We start from the raw sequence: 18,360 nt of genomic DNA on the forward strand, positions 1-18,360 counted from the left end.
TTGATACAATTTAAATAATGTCGATTAATTATAATTCAAGTTACATTAAATTCTAGTCAAAAATTTAACCTTCCACTTTTATAATTATATTATAAATAGAGACGTGTTAAATTTGGCACATACATGCAGCTCAAAATTTGTAAATATATCTTCGACTTCACCTTGTAGTTTTTCTAAAAAAAGTCGCAATGAACTTTTTTAGTTTTTCTTGCATTATACAGTTCACTGAACCTGTTGGTTTATTTGATTTTGTAATTACACAATTGTGTGTTATTTGATTAGGGAGATATTTCAAGTTTAAGAATCGCCATTTTATAAAAAAAATGCAACCGTGCATCCCAATTTTGTAGATTATGTCCACTACTGAATGCCCCTTCTCCATAGCCATAGCCACGCCTTTCTTACTTAGGCATTAGATCATTAGAACAAGCAATCACACAAACTGATTTAAACCTCATCAGTAGACAATCATGAAGAAAAATCATAAATGTTTTTATGTAAATAACACGTTGCGTAAATCTAATGAGTGTATTGTTTATATTTTTCCCCATCGTAGGTAGGTATAAAAAAAATACATAACATAACATACACAATGCTCGACCTGAACCTGCTCCTGCTGCTTAATTTGAAAAAACATGTGCATGTAGCACGCAGGCGCTGTCGTCGCCACGAAATTGACAGTTTACGTTGACGTTTTAAAAAAGTCGAGCATGGCAGCAGACCGGTGCATTCTCACTTCGACCACTTCGTAAATACACAATAGAGAGCGTGTGTGAGAGACGTTTGTGTTTCTTTTTTTATATACTGCGTTTTGACATCGTAACGTTGAGGCGAGTCTAGGTACTAGGCGCTCCCGGCGGTCGGCATTCTGTACTCAGCTAATCCTCCAATCGAGAGTAACTTGGCACTCCGCAGTCGGTCGTGAAGTGTTGAGCTGCATCGTGTGCAGACCAACTTTTCGTAATTATTCTTTTTTTTCTTCATCCGAAGTCATGGGAGGTACGTAATTATTACACAATTTTTTCACTTAGTAGATTATATTCCGTTTGCCCTGTTGACCTGACGACCTTTTCTCTCGTTTGTTATCTCTCGAAGAAATTAATAAAATGTGAAACAAACTCAAAAAAGAAAACGCTTTTTCTATAAATATCGATATCAAGTTTGGACCTTCTAATTTTACATACGGTGCTATGATTTTAGAATTTTATATTCGTAATTTTAAGAAATGAATAATCATTACCGTGATTTAAATTAATTCATAGGATTAAACATATATTTTTTTTAATTTATAAAATACCGTACAAAGTTGATAACGTACTATGTACAACTAAAGTTGGCTGTGAATCAGATAAAAATGCCTACTTTTTATCTAGATATATTTTTTTTATAAAATTGTCATTAAAAAAAATGTATATGAAAAAAATCAAGAGTATGTACAGTTGGTGCCAGTTGCAAGTGTCCATTGGTGGTGTTGCAACTCTATTTCTCTTTAAAACTATTAAATAATTTTATATATTTTGTGAGCTAGTTGACTTAATTTTCATTTGTCTTTATCCGCATTCTTACTTAACGAACGATTAATCATTTTCGTGAAAATTAAGGTTGCAAATTACCAATGGACACTTGCAACTGGCACCAACTGTATTTGTGAATTTTATTGGTTGACAATTTTTTTTTTCCAATCAGGAATGCGGAAAATGCAGAATACCCTTTCACAGAAATCTTCGGCAAAATCACAGTCCTACCAAAATGAGGATTAGTCTCATTAGTCTAATCACTCTAATCCATGATGCACGAGAGGCAGCTGTTCATTTAATTTAATAAAGCGTAGGTTAAGACTCTCGTTAATCTCGACATCATTTCAGTTAAATATGGACTAAGAATACAAAATAAAACAGTTGATGTAATGTAAAAATTCAGTATGCAATCATATTATTTATATCTTTATAATTGGCCTTATTATGAAGATTTATCAATGACGTATATTAACACTTTCAATGACATTTATAAGTAAATAATTATATTAAATAATATTATTTGTATATTTAAGTAAGGACAGGACCGGAGCGTAATCTTTGATATTTACTACGAAAATGATGACCGGTGATAAGGAAAAGATCAAACGTACACGCACGAAGCTACCTTTATGAATGAATATTCCTTAGTACAGGACGTCACATTTATATGCTAAAAAAATGTAACGGGAAAAGTATTTGGACAAGGGCAACTTCACAATATGCGCTTTATTTTCGTAAATGCAAAGTTCAAGTTTGCATAATTTATAAATAAAAACAGCCGAAATATTTGTCAGGTCTCGGATAGCTTCATTATCTTGACGGATAAACAGAGTTTTGTTGAAATGTTATCTTTAGCGATTATCTACTGTTACGCCTGATTCAGAAAAATATTACCTACCCTTCGTTGTATTTTATAAATCGCCGGATTTGTTACTGAAATGTTCGACGCCACATCACTTTTAATTTGGATGTTTATATTTTAAATAGTGAATGAGACGTACTACTTTTGAAAATTATATTTTAAGGCGTTGAAAGGTAGCTATTTTTAGTCCGAATGTGTTCGCCGTTATTGATATATATTTATAGATTATGTTGGCGTTTTGTATCCTAAGTATTTAGAATTTAAAATACCTACCTACTTTATCTGTTACTATTATTTCCCAGAAGAGATTTTGAAAACAAATTTAGAAATAGAAAATAGAACGCACATAATTATAGCCCCTTGAAACACATTTCGATCTTCACCGCGACCCAACTAATTTTTATGCGTATTTCGTGTCCCCGTTGATAAAATGACGGACAACTAAAAATGAAACAAAATTTCTCACAGCCGAAATTGACTCTTCAAAAAAGTACTGTTTTATTTTTACTTCATATAGGCGGTTAAATTACAACGAAAACGTGGGGTTGTGCTGTTTATTTTTGATGTCTATTTTGTCTTCTCATTGTATATATTTAGACACTAGCGAATTCTGTGGGTGCACCAGATGGGTTTTATACGAAAGTATTGTAAAATTCATTGGCAAAGTTCTGCGGATATAATAAAATTTATTTTTCGTTTATTACGCATGGTGAAATTACGCAAAACAACTGCGTTTTATTCAAGACACAAAAAACATTAAATCCGACAGGCTTTAATTGATATTTTTCAAATGGCTCATTCTCTGGTTTATAGTTTAATTTACGTCACGCCCTATCGGTTGTAATTCTTGATCAAGTGGTCAAATCAAATCGGCATTTTCTGTTATTATTTGTTTTAATTTTATAACTATAATTTTATATTTTTAAGAGAATGTTGCCATAAATCTATTTTGAGCAAATTAAGCGAATAAATACCCTATATTTATGAAAATTGTTGATTCAGATGGACATAAGGCGGTCCTGATTTATAATTAAAACAAAATTGCATTCACACGATAAAATAATTCCATAAAGTCGCATCGCCAGGTGATGCAATACTTCGAGTCATATTAATAAACTTTAAAAATGACTGCGATGTGGGCTCATTGATTTTTGTATTTTTCCAGGTTTTGCTTGGGTAACTTTAGCAACCAATGATTCGTATTCATTGGGGGCTTTAGTGTTAGCTCATTCTTTAAAGCAAGTAGGAACCAATCATCAGCTGGTGGTTCTCGTTACTCCAGGAGTTACAAACGCAATGAAGTGAGACAATGCGATGAGTTGTTAAGTGTAAATTGTTTATTTGATCGTTTTTAGAGAAAAACTGTCGTCAGTTTTCAATCTCGTACAAGAAGTGAACATTTTAGATTCGAAAGATGAGGCAAATCTTCGATTGTTGAAAAGACCTGAATTAGGAGTTACGTTCACTAAATTACACTGCTGGCGTCTCACACAGTTCGACAAATGTGTATTTTTGGATGCAGACACGTTGGTATGTTAGATATTTTTAATGCATAGACGGTGTTCTTGGTGTTGTATTATTTTGACGTTGACACGGCCAGGATAAAGCGAATTTAATTCAACAAGTACACGAACAACCTACACAAATTTACAATTAAGAAGTAAATATTTTTGGAAAATAGTGGTGCCAAAAAAGTCAATTTGAGGTCACACATTTTGGCCAGAATATCTAAAACAAAATATTTTTAATAGTTTTGTTTACACGCGAGATAAAGTTAAAATTAAGCCAACACTTCCTGAAACAAAATCAGATACCTACTTAAAAGAATACCGTGCGAAAATGTTTACTATGATGTTTTCAGGTATTAAAAAATTGTGATGAACTGTTTGACAGAGAAGAACTGTCAGCCGCCCCCGATGTGGGATGGCCTGATTGTTTTAACTCTGGAGTGTTCGTGTACAGCCCATCTAACGCAACTTACGAAAATCTGGTGCAGCTGGCTTTAGACAAAGGCAGTTTTGACGGTATGTTTTCCTACAGATGATATTAATACCGACTACCTCAAATAACTCCCGTTTTTGTTTGTGAAGTAGGATTGCTTAAGTTTTGCTCGTTTTGCTTAGGTGGCGACCAAGGACTTCTCAACTTATATTTCTCCGACTGGGCTACCAAAGATATTAGTAAACACTTGCCATTTATTTATAATCTCTGCTCAACGGCATGTTATTCGTATTTACCAGCCTTCAAACAGTAAGTACTACCTGTTAATCTACAATTCCTGCAGGTACAGTACAAATACCTACTCAACAGATTTGGCGGTGACGCAAAGATTATTCACTTTATCGGTACCTCCAAGCCTTGGTTGCAATACTTCAACACTGAAACAAGAAAAGTCCAACCCACCCCAGATTTAAAACATTTAGAAGCCATCCTCCAACACTGGTGGAACATCTTCTGTAGCCTAATTCATCCAAGACTCTCTCCTGAAATGGTAAGTCGGAATACATTGCATGTGGTACTGACTCAGAAACGCTCAAATAAAATATCTCCAAACGGTAATAATGATTAAAAAAGAAGAACTGTATTGCTTTGGGATATTTTATTTTTGATTAGTATTTATTTAAAATATTTTAATTAGTATAATCTTTTGAAATATTACAAGCCTATTGACAGTAGATGTGGTGAATGCAAGGTGAGTTCATACAATTATTTGTTTCTTAAAGAGTCGTACAGTATAAAAATATGTAGATAAGTCTATGCATAAGGGCAGAAAACGACTTTAGTCATGCAAGCACGTGTCATAATACGAGATTGTACTGAGCGAACCAAAAAGAGTCGATACGAGAATGATTGGTCAAATTCAAGAACGCAGAACTTGTGTAAAAATTTTGTTAATCATGAGAATTTTTTTGTTATTGTATACAATATTTTGTCAGATCGTTGACCAAGGATATTTTCTGCCGTTACGATTATAGTGCACTGTTAGTGAATCAGTAGTCCTCTGTGGAAATTTGGAAATACGCACCTGTTATTAACCATCTGAGAATTAATTTAAAATTGTCATAGACCATTTGAATTAAACGATTCAACTTTTCAGAGTTGGATCCTTTACAAAATTGTGACTTAAAAGAATTAGCGCGAACCATTTCAATAATGAAATGGTTTTGAAAAGTAAGTTGTGCAATGTGTGTTATTGATAATGAACGAGCTAGCTAATTGCATGACGCAGTTAACTTCGCTTTTGTATTTTGAGTTTTGACTGGCATTTGTTTGCATGTTAACGTATTTAAATCAGTTGTGCCATCTAGATAACACAACGTCTGGATATTTTTTAAAAATGTATTTTGATGCTCAAAACTGAATGATTTTCTTTTTTTTTGCATGCTTGTGTTTGCTCAGGCTCGAAGCAGTTCCGATGTAACGCACACTAGTATATCCTCTCGCACTTCCCGAGATCACGATAAACCTCAACCTGATAGCATTAAAAATGTAATTTGGGATCCTTGGGAGGAATACGATCAAAAACACTCCTCTTTTGTCCCCCAGACAGAATCCTTGCCTCCCTCAAATCCAGGACAAAATTTCCCTCCCACGAATCAGACTCACTCCAATTTTGTCGATGCACATCAAACACGCACACTTTATACTCATCAAACACACCCCACGCCTTATCCTCATCAAGTTAATGAGCCTTCACAAATAAAGCCTATTGAATCTCACAATACAAATGCATGTTATAATGCTAGCCAGGAGCATAATCCACCCTCAGTCCCGGAACAACCCGAACGGTCACAACCTTTTTCATTTCGCGAAAATAGTCAACATAAAAATTTTTCCGATGACGATCGACCTCATCCATCACCACCACCACCACCACCACCATTATCATTTGACGACCGTCCCAAATATGTAGCTCCACCTCCAGTATCGAATACTTTTCATGTTCCTCAAGCTTCTCCAGGTCCCTTTCATTCCTCTCAAGATTCACCAGTGCAATCTGAGTTAGTAACACCTAAACCTGCCGAACAAACCTTTCCCGTGCCACCAAATGAATGCGAAGCTGCCGCTACTGTTTGTAAAGAAACCACATTGCACACTCCCTCCTGTGAAGATAGTACCGCTGTAAGTATTTGCTCATCTGTTTTAAGAAAACGTCCATACGCGAAATTAACGTTGATTAAAATTCATTTTCCGCAGAGTGGACTGGCTGGCGCCTTTGCACAGCTGACCTTAGGTGCCCCCAGGACGGCCGAACAAAGTGCCCTCGACGACCATCTAAGACGACAAGGTTGGGAAGTCGGAAACATTGACTATATGGGAAGGGATTCCTTTGACAATATCTGGAGTAAAATTTGCGAAACTCTCTCAGCAGGATTACCCGCAGAAGCTTCAAAAACTACAGGTGTGGCTTAAACTGAAACATTGCATATATATTTGATTTTTGGCTTATATCATTTATTTTAATCATCTGCATGATACAATTATTTTTATTTATTTTTAGAGGATACATGGTTATTTTGCGTGTCTGTTTTTCTTTCGTGATTATTTATAAATTCTGCTTATGTATTGTTTTGATCGCCACTTAGCTAAAATAGTGTCTTGTATTTAAACTGATATTTAGTGGATATTTATAAATTTAGAAGCAACACCCCCATCGACTGATGAAAAACCGATTGAGAAAACTGTAACTGAAGGTCAGTTGTCTGGTAAAACCGCAGTAGCGCATAAGAAGATAACACCGCTTTTTAATAGATAGACCGAGAGTGATTTAAAAAGGATATTTTGGAACAGTTTGTAATTTTCTTAATACAATAAATATTGCAGCTTTCCGCCGTCTGATTTAACTGCCAGCCACCTATTAACGTTTTAACAGAAATACCTACAAGGAATTAATTTGAGGTTTTGGGTATTGACTGATTCGTTTATTTAATTAACTCCACTAACGCTTTCGGGGGTTGAAGGGTCTATACTGTATTTTCCAAAAAAAATTACAGCGAGTGTAAAGTTACCTGAACAAGAAGTTCCTCCACCGGTACCAGCTCCTCAAGATACAGCCACAGATACTTCTGTTGCTCCTTCAGAAACTCCTAAAACAGTTTCCGAAGTTTCACAAAGTATTTCATTAGAACAACCTGCTCTTGTTTCACCACCACAGCAAGAAACTATTAGAACTGAACCTTCTCCAGCACCACCAACATCAGATGCTCCTCCAAAATCACAACAAGAAGCTTCACCAGCAGCTGAACCTCTACAATGTCCTATTCCTACAAAACCGAAAGAACCTACAACCGCCGAACCTCAAGTTCCTGTTCCTCCAACCCCGAAAGAAGAGGCACCTGCTGAAGGCCCACAGTGCCCCGTTCCTCCAAAACCAGCAGTTCTCGAATGTTCATTACCACCAAAAACACAAGATGCTTCTGCAAAGGTCGTAAGTGACGCTCCGGTAACTCCGGACAGTGCTCAAGTTCCTTCGGAAGCTGCTAAACCAGCAGTTGCAACTGAGCAGGCATCTCAAGCAGCTCCAGCACCACAAGAAGTTGCTCCACCAGCTGCTCAAGAAACTGTTGCACCCACGGCTCCTCCAGAGACTGTTGTACCTTCGCAGACGCCACCTGCACCAGCTCAAGAAGTTCCCAAAGCTACTACACCAGCCGAAGTGACGCCACCTCCTCAGGCAGCCGCACCAACTGAAGTAGCTGCGCTTCCTCAACCAGTTGCTCCAGCTGAGGCACCGGCGTCTCCTCAAGCAGCTACACCAGCTGAAGTAGCTGCACCTCCTCAAGCAGCTACTCCAGCTGAGGTAGCTGCGCCTCCTGAAGCAACTAAACCAGCCGAAATAGCTGCACCTCCCCAGGCAGCTACTCCAGCTGAAGCTCCTGCACCTCCTGAAGCAGTTAAGTTAAGCGAGGTAGCTGCGCCTCCTCAAGCATCTACACCAGCTGAAGCAGCCGCGCCTCCTCAAAAAGCAACACCAGCTGAGATAGCTGCGCCTCCTCAAGCGATCACACCAGCTGAAGCACCCGCACCTCAAGCGACCACACCAGCTGAAGCACCCGCACCTCAAGCGACCACACCAGCTGTAGCTCCCGCGCCTCAGGCGACCACACCAGCTGAAGTGCCTGGGCCTAAAGCAACTGCACCCTCTGAAACAACAAAACCAGCCGAATCAGCACCTACTCAGACACCACCAGCCGAAGCAGCTGCGCCTCCTAAAGATGCTGCTTCGACACCAGCTCAAGAAGCACAACCGGCTCCTCAAGAAAAAGGTGCTGTAAGTGCTTCTGCAGTGCCACCTACAGAAACAGCACAACCTACTAGTCCTGTTTCGTCGACACCTCAACCTGAATCAACACAGGTTCCTCCGGCTACAACTCAAGCTTCCGCTACTCCCAAAGCCGAAACTACTCCTTCAACGCCAACGTCTGAAGGTCCTAAAACTAAGTCAGAGCAGTCAAAGCAAGCAAAACAGGAAGCTGCTCAAAGTGCTACTTCTGCCACATCACCTACACCACCTCCACGTAAAGGAACCGGTCCCGGGAAGAAATCGAAAGCAAAGAAATAAATTTAAGCTTCTTTTTTCTGATTTTGGTGTGTTCATTTTGTTAAAGCCTCTTTTTTATTTAATGTGTAATGTTATGCAGTTACTGCGTTATGAATAACTGCACGAACTGGGATAACAAGACCCATTGTTTTTTTTATTTATTTATATTGGCGTAAGTAGAGATAGTTGCTGATTTATACTTTCTTCATTAATGTTGTTAAAAATTCACACTTGTGTTATATGATAATAAAATTTTGTCAACCGATTACTTTTTTTCTTGAACTCTATTAAGATTCCATAATTGAAATTTGTATTGTCTTCAAAAACGTGGCTGTCAATTCTTTTTTAACTTATTTAAAAAAAAGTAAGTGGAAAATAAATTTGATACTGAAACAGTTGAAATCTTTTGCTCCAGATAGTTCACTTAAAAAATAATATACTAAAATTCTTAAGACAACTGATAATTCAAATTCATGCTTAACTACATATGTACGAGTATAAGATTTTGCACTTACCGGTAAAATACATTTTTACTTTAAAAATAAAAAACAAAAAAAAGTATTACAATTTATTACTCAAAAACAGCCAACACTAGTAACATGTCTGCCTGCAGTGATTACGCATTTACATAATACATGAAATTATAAATAAGTATAACTTCTTCAGACATTTGATTGTGAAAACAAAATGATGAATTAAAAAGAAAACAAAAAAATAAAATAAATAAAGATATTGTCAGTAAGAAACGAGTAAAGAATTTAATATGAATAAAAACATCGTTTAATACCTCTATACAAAGTGATTTTATCATCCTTCAAAATTGATTGGCATTCATTTGAAAATAAAATAACTTGATAACTTGATCATTCGCTTTCTTCTTCAAAAATAATTTGAAAATAAAATTCAATACTTGTGTTTATGGCGATGCTTTCTTGACGATTCAGGCGAATGGTATCTAGTACGATACGGAGATGTGCTACCACGCCGAATTCTTGGTGAGGGAGATCTACGATTTCGGGGAGAAGAAGATCTACGATTACTTTTTGTACGTGTTGGTGACGGTGACCGTCGGCTTTTGGAAACCCGTGTGGGTGAACCATATTTACCATTTGATGAACTAATTGGAGAGAGGGAATCTTTGGATTTACGGGAACGGGATGAAGAGGGTGACTGGCGTCTTATGTGAGGAGGGCTCGGGGGGCTCGGGCCTCTGTAAGCTTTCTTCCTTGCTGGCGAACGACTTTTCGACCTACAGATATATACAGCAAAGAAGAATATAAACAATTTCTAATAACCCCTTTCTCAGATCGTATGTTCAATAAAGTACAAGAACAGTTAATGATCTAGTATGCAAAGAAAAAGTTGATGCAATATCTATGTTACCTGTGTTTTGATGTTGAACCACTCGAAGAGCTGCGCGACAGTTTTTTTGATTTTCTAGATTTACTACAAAATTAGTAAGAACCATGTATACACACAAATCGAAATTTGTTTCCTATTAAATGTACTTCGGTTCCTTTTGGACGCGTACATTTAATAAGAAACGAACAATATCCAAATTACTTACAGCTCCTTGTAATACACTTCGTCATCAGAACTACCTCCATCTTTTCTTTCAGACTTATCGTAATCTTTTTTGTGCTTCTCACTTTTCGGTTCTTTTTCTTTTCTTTCTTTTTCACTCTTCTTCAACAACTTTCTCCTATAGTGTTCGACTTGTTGGGGGAGTGTCCAACCAGTTTTTAACGCCCTCTGGCCCGATTCTAATTCATCTTGATATTGTACTGCCTTTACTTCGATTTCTCGCAATTTAATACGTCTTTCTTCTGTCATATTTCTATAGTATGAACATGTTACAGTAATCGTAAAGCAAAAACGACAAAATAAAAAATTATATACTTCTGGTAAAACCCCAAAAGTGCAAAACGTTATTTTTTAATTCCTGTCAATCACCATAAATATTTCCTATCATCGCAGCTTTCTACGACGTTTCCTTGCATCTTTTCGTACCTTGAATCTGTGTAATCGTTGGAATCTTGATTTTCGTTTGCAGAACCGTCTTGACTAGGATCTGCACTGCTCCCTAACAAGTCCCATTTGCTCGTGGTCATCGCTTGCGCCTCCACTTGTTCAGGATCGACAGTTTCCCATTTCGACATTATAAAACCCGACAGAGGACCGACGACACTTTTCTTATTGGATATCACAACATCACTGGGATCGTCAATAATCTCCTTTCCTATTACAAAAAAAAAAAAACCAACAATACGACAAACAAAAACAAGACTCGTAACAGTTACCATCGATGTCATCCGCTGCTATAGTAGTATTTTTATAACGTTTCATTGCACTTTTAAGGAGGGTTGCTCCATCCATAGGCACATCATCGTCAGTTTCGGCTTGATCTTGTAAAGGATCTCCATCAATATCTATGTTGGTTTCTGCCGTAGTTTCTTCTTTGACTTCCTAATCAGTCACAAAAACAATTAATTTCAAAAACAAAACAAAATACAAAATCTTACCTGTTCCTTGATACCTAAAAATACAGTCCTCAATTTATTTACATAGTCTTTATGATAAATTGAATCGTCTAGAGCCTGCAGTATCCTCAAAACTCTCAATTTGCAACCTTCAGCTTGTAATCTACCCTCCAGCTTGTCATACGCTTTCTTAATTTCGACGACGATGTCCACGAGTCTCGATTCAAACCTAGGACGACGTTAAATAAATTTAAATCAAGTACTGCAACGTCAAAACTTACGCCTTTCTGTAAAACGACGCATTATTAACTTTAACGCCGCAATTGTGCAGAATATCAGAAACTAAATACAGCCTTGCTATTTTCTTTGTAATTAAAGTGGAACTATTTGACAATGATTCGGTTATACAGTCAACAACCTCTTCAGCTGCATCACTATGTTCAATACAGAATACCATCGCTTCGCCTATTTTACTTCTTTCAGGTGTCAAACCTCTAATTAAATCTTCTAGCCTATCGCGTTGGCTATAATAAAACAATTTAGAGTTGATTTTTTAACGCAAAATATACGCACGTGTTTGAAAGAGATCCTTTTGTACTTTCTTTACTTTCGTCGTCATTTACTAACTCATCAGGCATTCCAGACGTATACGAATTCATCAAAGGAGGTTTCCAAATTGAACCAGCTACAAATCAACAATATTGATTGTTGTTGAAATAAACAAAAATCTTACTTTTAAAAAGTCTAAACTCTTTTGTGCTCCACTCTTTTTGCGAGTCGCCGTGCATGATGGAATATAATTTCCACCTGTAGTAGATATGTGCGGGGCTCTGATTTTCAAATAGAAACCTGTAGAAAATCATTATTTTTCTTAAATTCCAGATTTTACAATTAGGTTACCTATAATTAGGATTATGTATTTCTCTATTCATTATCATAGCCTCCAACATAGGTCCTTCACGGACAACGAATTCTACCATTCTGTGGATAAGCATCAGAAGATTTCGATCTGTAGGAATAACAACTTTTACAACGCTCCTTGACAAGATGTCACTAAGTTCTTCAGCTGATTTAGGTAAAACGTCTTTATCTTTAGCACACGGTTGAGCATTAAATGGTAGTCCTGACGGCGGGGGAGGAAACGATAATTCAAGAAGAGCTGGAGGTATGTAAATTGGATGCGGAGGAATTATGACCGATTTTCCCCATCCCAGTTTCATTTCGTAACCTAAAATTTCCTTCCCGTTTAAATTTCGAAGTGCTCTTTCACCGTCTTTTCGACTCATGTATGCAACAAAGCCACAATTACGACCGCGAGCTTTCTCTTCGTCGGAACGGGGCCACATTATTTTAATACTAGCGAGAGGTCCATAACGACCAAATATTTCCATCAACTGCTGTTCAGTAATCTACAAAAATAATTATTTTTTGTTATTTTTTATACTCTATAATTCAGACCGAATTTATTTATTATTGATTTTCTATATTACGTATTCTGTAGTCCGTTGTCTAACAAGTATCAATAGATTTAAAAATTACTACATATCTTATTGGTATTAAGACTGCAGTGTTTGTTTTTATTTTGCATAGATGTCGCCCAATTCGCGCCAAATCTGAGACGATACTTACGTTACTTTGCTTAATATTGAAAAAAAATGTATTATAGAAATAACACAAACAAGAAATTTGTGCCCAAAATGAGCAAATATTCAATTTTTTTGCCAGGAAAGTAATTACATTAGCTTGTTATTTTCTTGAGTAAACATACCTTGGGATTGAGATTACCAAGATACAAATTTGTTGTTGTGGGGTCACCATTATCAAATGATCCTAAATCACCACTTCTCAAAAACATATCCAATTCTGATTCCATGGGCGTCCGCAGTATACCTTTGTATTTATGCCTTTCTTCTCGCTCCTCTTGAATTCTGTCGCAAACGTTTTATTCAAAATAAAAAATCCCCACTTAAACATTTATAAGCTTACTGTCTCAATTCTTCTTTAAATGCTTCCAAATTACTTTTAGTATGTTGTTTCTTTTTTCCCAATCTTTCTGGCTTTTTGTCAGAAATTAGTTTTGCATAAAACTGTGCCTTTTCAGTAGAAGCCATTAATTCCGTGGAGGGAATTCTTGACTGTGGTTTATACAACTTCCCTTTATCTTTCGTATCTTCCTCTACAAATTAAGGTATACTTTTTTTTTTTTTAAATAAAGCTATCATACTTCGAGCTCCCGCATCGTAAGTCCCAGCCTTTACCCACACTTTACTAGAACTACTTATTGGAGATTCTTGAAATGTAGCAACAAATTCTTCAAAAACCTGAAATTTTAACATTGAGGTTATGTTTTAGTTCAGACAACAATTGTCAATTATACATGAGCCGCTGCCCTTTCTTCTTCCTTTTTACGTTGTTCTTCTAATTCCTTTTTAGATAAAGACCTTTTACCCATTGTTCCGATGGAGAAAGCTTTTAATTTTTGCTCGGGAATGTTCTGTTTGGAGACGAAAATTTGTTCAGTTCGCATTATCATTGTACAGTCATATATTACCTTAATTTTATCTCCCATTTTTCTTCTATAACTGTACTATTTATTAGATATTAAAATTTGTGTGTTCATTAAATTAAACACATGCCCAATAACGCTAATTATTTATCATTATCACAAAAGCTGACAGGACAAACAGAGATGTGCTAAGGTATTGATACAACAGTCTAGCGCCCCTCGTGATGGATCCTCGAACCATACAATATAACCGCTAAAATTAAATTAAGAAACAAACAAAATAGGAAAACAGCTTGTGTAAGATATAAAAAAAAATTAAGCCAAAACATATTTATTTTTGCAATAAACGTTTAATTTAATGCATTAACAATATTTATTTTAGTTTTCTTTAACAGTGTTACTATATTGTTTAGAAGGTAAAAAAAGTTCCAGTTCATCAAGATGCGATATTTTAAAAGTTACACAGTCATTGAAATAAAAATAATTTCAAAATATCATTGAAAATTACAGTAAAAAACGATAACTTTATTAGTACATATTAAAATCGTTTTAAATGGTTTAGCAGTTGAAAGTAAAGTAAATGGTTTTAATTTGTGTTTGAAGACTTTCAAGAATGCCATTGTCAAGGCAATGTTTGTACAACATACCTACCAAGAGGAAACTTTGTTTATTTTTTTAATTTCTTCTTTTGCATTAAAAGGTAGGATACTGGATAATCAAAATTCTAAATTTCTTGCATTCCAGTAATGTTAAAAAACTGTTTGTAATACATAATTGTATTATATAATGCATTATTTACTCATTTGCTCTTAATTAGTGTTAATGGGTTTATTTAGCCGACGTAAATGTTATTGTTTACAATTTCTTTTACAATGTATTATTTTATATAACATCGTAAAATAGTGAAATAAGGATGTAGAATCGAATCGTTAATTACATAATAATATACCTACTGTCAAGGTCGCTAAAATTAAGGCCATGTTAAAGGTCGTTTCTGTTGTTAGTGCCGCATTATCTTGTGAATTCCACAAACTCGTCACAGTCATTTTATTTCTAAATCATATTACTCATATTTACCATGTATTGATAAGAAATTTTTTGTTTTTTCGTTGTGTTGTCTTTTATCCTTGTTTGTTTTTAATACAAATACTTCTGACTCACTCCATTAGTGGGATCGGCAATATAACATATAGATCTTATTTTAAATTCAATTCAGTCGCGTCTGAAGGTCAAATTTCAGCTTGTTGAAATAACTTTTTTCGAATTGTTATAGCAAAGTATTCGGCCGCAGACCAAGTGGTGTAAGTTGAGTGAAAATTATTAGAAGTTACCACAAGAAAATTTTACTTGTTGGCAGGTAAATTCTTGTAATACATTAACATTCTTATCTTACATGCTGCACCGATGACAAAAAAGCCACGTTTGTTTGGGCTATTATGTAACTGGAATGTATCCCAATCCGAAAAGTTAAGGTTAGAATGCACCAGACGAAGAAATTTAATGAAAGTGAAAGTTTATTCACTTTCATTTTGAGATATGATAAGTAGTCTACCTACTCAGACAGTCCAAATCACAGTGCCTTGTTATTTTGTTAACATGAGAATTTCGTCGTTTTAGTTAAGTTAGCAACTGCTCTGGCAACTGTCATCAGTGATCACTATAGCAACATATTATTTGTTTACTCAAAAAAGTAGAGATAAAATTTTATGGTGTTTAAATAGTATCATAATTATTTTTTATTTACTATATTGTGGAGTAAAAAAAATGACGTAACTGAATTACAGTGATACATTTTAGATGTGCTCTTCATAGTAATTGAAAATGTCTCAGTGTAAGATATACTTAGAAAATTACAGCGGTACATATTATGCCGGTTCTGAAATCAGAGGGAGACTCGAATGTTATTTCGATGATGAAACAACTGTTCGAGGTATGTATGAGATAAGTGTTGTAAAAAATCTACATTCTCAACTTGTAGGAATAAAAATTCGGGTCAGAGGTAGAGAACATAATGAGTGGACTGGTACTGAGACATATAGAGATCCAATAGATCATAAAACAAAAACTAGACACATAACTTTAACTGGTGACAATAATGTATTATATCTTGAGCAGATGTTGTTCGGTTCAGGTAGTTAACTCATGAAATATGTGTTTCATAAAATTAATAAATACTTTTTTAGCTTCTGGTACTAGAGTGATACCGAGAGGTAGACATGTTTATCCATTTTCATGTCATTTACCTTATGACATTCCCTCAACTTTCAATGGCCCTCACGGTTCTATATCTTACAAAATAAAAGCAATTGTTGACAGACCAATGAGGGTTGATCATGAAGATGAATTTATTTTTGTGCTGGTGTCTCCAATTGATTTTAACAAAATGTCTCGAGACCTCCAAGTATTTAATCTGTTAATCAATTTTTTTCGGTTTTTATGTTTTTTTTTTTTAGGATATAACAACGTACTCTGACGAAAAATCAGTTTGTTGTTGGTGTTGCAAAGGCGGTGATGTAACAATGGATGTGGAATTACCTAAGATAGCGTTTGTGCCTGGGGAAACAATTCACTTCAAAGTGACAATAACCAACCTCTCTAATTCAAATGTAGAAAATCTGAAAGTGAAATTTGTTAAGACCGTCAAATACAGGGTAACTTCGCCCCATTCAGAATCGAAGGAGGACGTCGACAATATTCTCAATTTCACTGACCATGGCGTAGGTGCTCATGGTGAACACACTTTTAATCTCCAACTAGCGATACCGGAATTTGTTGAAGTTCCGAATTTCACCAAGTGCGAATTATTTAAAGTCAGCTATGCTTTGGAAGTGTCTGCAGAAATGGCTGGTTGTACCTTAGATCTTGATATCTCTGTGTGGGATATCCAGATGGGCCACATACAATGTACGGATTATGGAGAAAGCGGAGATGCAAACAGAGCTCCGTTACCAGGAGGCAAATTCCCACTTCCTCCCACTAGCCCATATCCTCCGGCCGCAGGAGAGGGCTACTCTCCAGGAGGACCGTATCCACCTAATTCAGGTGGAGTTTACCCACCGTCCCCAGGCGGTGGTTATCCGCTTCCACCGGGCGGTGCATATCCACCGGGTGGTGTGTATCCTCCTCCAGCAGGAGGGACTTACCCACCTCCACCGGGCGGGACTTACCCGCCTCCACCCGGCGGGGCTTATCCACCTCCAGCCGGCGGGACTTATCCACCTCCAGCCGGCGGGACTTACCCCCCTCCACCCGGCGGGGCTTACCCACCTTCGGGCCCCGGTGCGTATCCTCCCCCAGCGGGTGCAGCATATCCAGCTACACCTGGGGGCGCATATTCTGATCCACCGAATTACTCGGCAACTACAGAGAAAACAGCTCCTCCTCCCGGTCCACCGTCTGCACCCAGTTCTTCTATTGCGAGTGCACCATTTGATAATAATCCCAAAGCAAGAGAGGCGGCTGCTTCTGCACCTCACAACGCAGCACCAGAATTACGTGAGTAAAGAATATTTAACAAATCGTAAATAGCCAATAAAAAATGCGTTTGATTTCAAAAAAATAAAATTTTGACATTTATTTTTAGCACCACCGTCGTATAACGAAATTCAGAAGAATGCCAACGCTCCCTATCCACCGCAGTGAAACTCCTGATGTATCCAATCGGTTGACTCGGCTTTTGAATCTGGCTGTAAGGGTGTTCCAGTTTCGTTCCATGTTATTAAATTTAAAAAAAATATTTGTTTTAAGTCCATGAATGTTATAAGATATAGAACTTGCACGAATTTTTTAAAAATGAGGCCTATAGGATGTAATACGTAAAGACGTAGGCCAACTAGCGGTCAAAGTTGCAAAATTTTTCAAAATGTGTACGTGTATTCGACGATTGATTTTAACAAGTGCCATGTCGTTTTACATTTTAGAAAAGTCACGAGAAAATTTGAAGTAGCTTTTTGTTATTTTTTTATGGCAAGTCTGATAAAGTACGTTTTGTGTGGAGCACTGATTAAATAAGTTTTTGATATTGTTTTGTCGCCTACTTATTACGTATAATTTTTTCTTAAAGTAATAGCATAGGTGAAGACCTTAAAAATAAATATATATTTATATAGGCTATTGCCGATATTTTCATAAGGAATTTTTTCGTTAGGATTTGTTTGCGTTATTTTATATGCTCTATTGTCGTTTTGATATTCAAAGTGTAATATTGTTCTGATATTTGAATAAATACTCTTCAGCTTTTCTAATAAATTGTTATACATACTAACACGTGCTGTGCTGACCACCGTCATTTATGATAGATTTTCCGTTCAGACCAATGGCGGCTGTACTGCTGAGTAGACCATCAGGGGCTCACGCGCTCACGTGACTTGAAGTCCAGTGAAATGGCTTTATAGTACAGAACGTGTTAATTTGCTTGAATGCAGCACTGAATAAACGCTTTTCAATGTGTTTGT

At 36.4% G+C, this 18,360-nt stretch overlaps 3 protein-coding genes across 8 annotated transcripts; 2 read left to right on the forward strand and 1 right to left on the reverse strand.

The window, feature by feature from the left end:
* Window positions 1-674: 674 nt before the first annotated feature.
* Window positions 675-9,185, forward strand: LOC138140225 (glycogenin-2-like). Of its 5 annotated transcripts, XM_069061062.1 has the most exons (11): window positions 676-999; window positions 3,545-3,680; window positions 3,735-3,909; window positions 4,241-4,403; window positions 4,503-4,629; window positions 4,690-4,870; window positions 5,779-6,501; window positions 6,577-6,781; window positions 7,020-7,073; window positions 7,374-8,405; window positions 8,439-9,185. In XM_069061062.1, the coding sequence occupies exons 1-11, from the start codon at window positions 993-995 to the stop codon at window positions 8,939-8,941; spliced, it is 3,306 nt and encodes a 1,101-aa protein (XP_068917163.1). In that variant the 5' UTR covers window positions 676-992; the 3' UTR covers window positions 8,942-9,185. The 5 variants fall into 5 exon arrangements, with proteins under 5 accessions (XP_068917164.1, XP_068917163.1, XP_068917162.1 ...); XM_069061061.1 differs by having other exon boundaries at window positions 7,374-9,185; XM_069061063.1 differs by lacking the exon at window positions 7,020-7,073 and having other exon boundaries at window positions 675-999; window positions 7,374-9,185.
* Window positions 9,186-9,475: 290 nt separating this feature from the next.
* LOC138140228 (U2 snRNP-associated SURP motif-containing protein) lies at window positions 9,476-14,112 on the reverse strand. Its single transcript, XM_069061072.1, has 15 exons — window positions 13,952-14,112; window positions 13,778-13,894; window positions 13,625-13,721; window positions 13,387-13,576; window positions 13,169-13,328; window positions 12,301-12,809; window positions 12,134-12,249; window positions 11,974-12,085; window positions 11,682-11,924; window positions 11,443-11,629; window positions 11,221-11,386; window positions 10,931-11,159; window positions 10,488-10,757; window positions 10,304-10,366; window positions 9,476-10,169 (listed from the first exon to the last, which is right to left on the reverse strand). The coding sequence occupies exons 1-15, from the start codon at window positions 13,967-13,969 to the stop codon at window positions 9,824-9,826; spliced, it is 2,823 nt and encodes a 940-aa protein (XP_068917173.1). The 5' UTR covers window positions 13,970-14,112; the 3' UTR covers window positions 9,476-9,823.
* A 706-nt stretch (window positions 14,113-14,818) lies between these two features.
* LOC138140231 (arrestin domain-containing protein 17-like) lies at window positions 14,819-18,355 on the forward strand. Of its 2 annotated transcripts, none has more exons than XM_069061075.1 (6): window positions 14,819-15,263; window positions 15,691-15,836; window positions 15,885-16,037; window positions 16,090-16,307; window positions 16,360-17,401; window positions 17,490-18,355. In XM_069061075.1, the coding sequence occupies exons 2-6, from the start codon at window positions 15,728-15,730 to the stop codon at window positions 17,546-17,548; spliced, it is 1,581 nt and encodes a 526-aa protein (XP_068917176.1). In that variant the 5' UTR covers window positions 14,819-15,263; window positions 15,691-15,727; the 3' UTR covers window positions 17,549-18,355. The 2 variants fall into 2 exon arrangements, with proteins under 2 accessions (XP_068917176.1, XP_068917175.1); XM_069061074.1 differs by having other exon boundaries at window positions 14,842-15,263; window positions 15,704-15,836.
* The last annotated feature ends 5 nt before the right edge of the window (window positions 18,356-18,360 follow it).

Source organism: Tenebrio molitor, chromosome X (genome assembly GCF_963966145.1).
Source record: "Tenebrio molitor chromosome X, icTenMoli1.1, whole genome shotgun sequence".
Taxonomy (NCBI): Eukaryota; Metazoa; Arthropoda; class Insecta; order Coleoptera; family Tenebrionidae; genus Tenebrio; species Tenebrio molitor.

What these genes read in the sequence shown, in the direction of transcription:
- LOC138140225 (XM_069061061.1), top strand. An exon ending in TTTTGGATGCAGACACGTTG is followed by an intron (nt 3,910 to 4,240) that starts GTATGTTAGATA and finishes TGATGTTTTCAG; the next exon opens with GTATTAAAAAATTGTGATGA. An exon ending in CCTGTGAAGATAGTACCGCT is followed by an intron (nt 6,502 to 6,576) that starts GTAAGTATTTGC and finishes CATTTTCCGCAG; the next exon opens with AGTGGACTGGCTGGCGCCTT.
- LOC138140228 (XM_069061072.1), bottom strand. An exon ending in TTACGATGCGGGAGCTCGAA is followed by an intron (nt 13,577 to 13,624) that starts GTATGATAGCTT and finishes CTTAATTTGTAG; the next exon opens with AGGAAGATACGAAAGATAAA. An exon ending in GAAGTGTATTACAAGGAGCT is followed by an intron (nt 10,367 to 10,487) that starts GTAAGTAATTTG and finishes CTAATTTTGTAG; the next exon opens with TAAATCTAGAAAATCAAAAA.
- LOC138140231 (XM_069061075.1), top strand. Translation starts at nt 15,728, where the DNA reads ATGTCTCAGTGTAAGATATACTTAGAAAATTACAGCGGTACATATTAT. An exon ending in TGATGAAACAACTGTTCGAG is followed by an intron (nt 15,837 to 15,884) that starts GTATGTATGAGA and finishes CTCAACTTGTAG; the next exon opens with GAATAAAAATTCGGGTCAGA. An exon ending in GCAGATGTTGTTCGGTTCAG is followed by an intron (nt 16,038 to 16,089) that starts GTAGTTAACTCA and finishes ATACTTTTTTAG; the next exon opens with CTTCTGGTACTAGAGTGATA.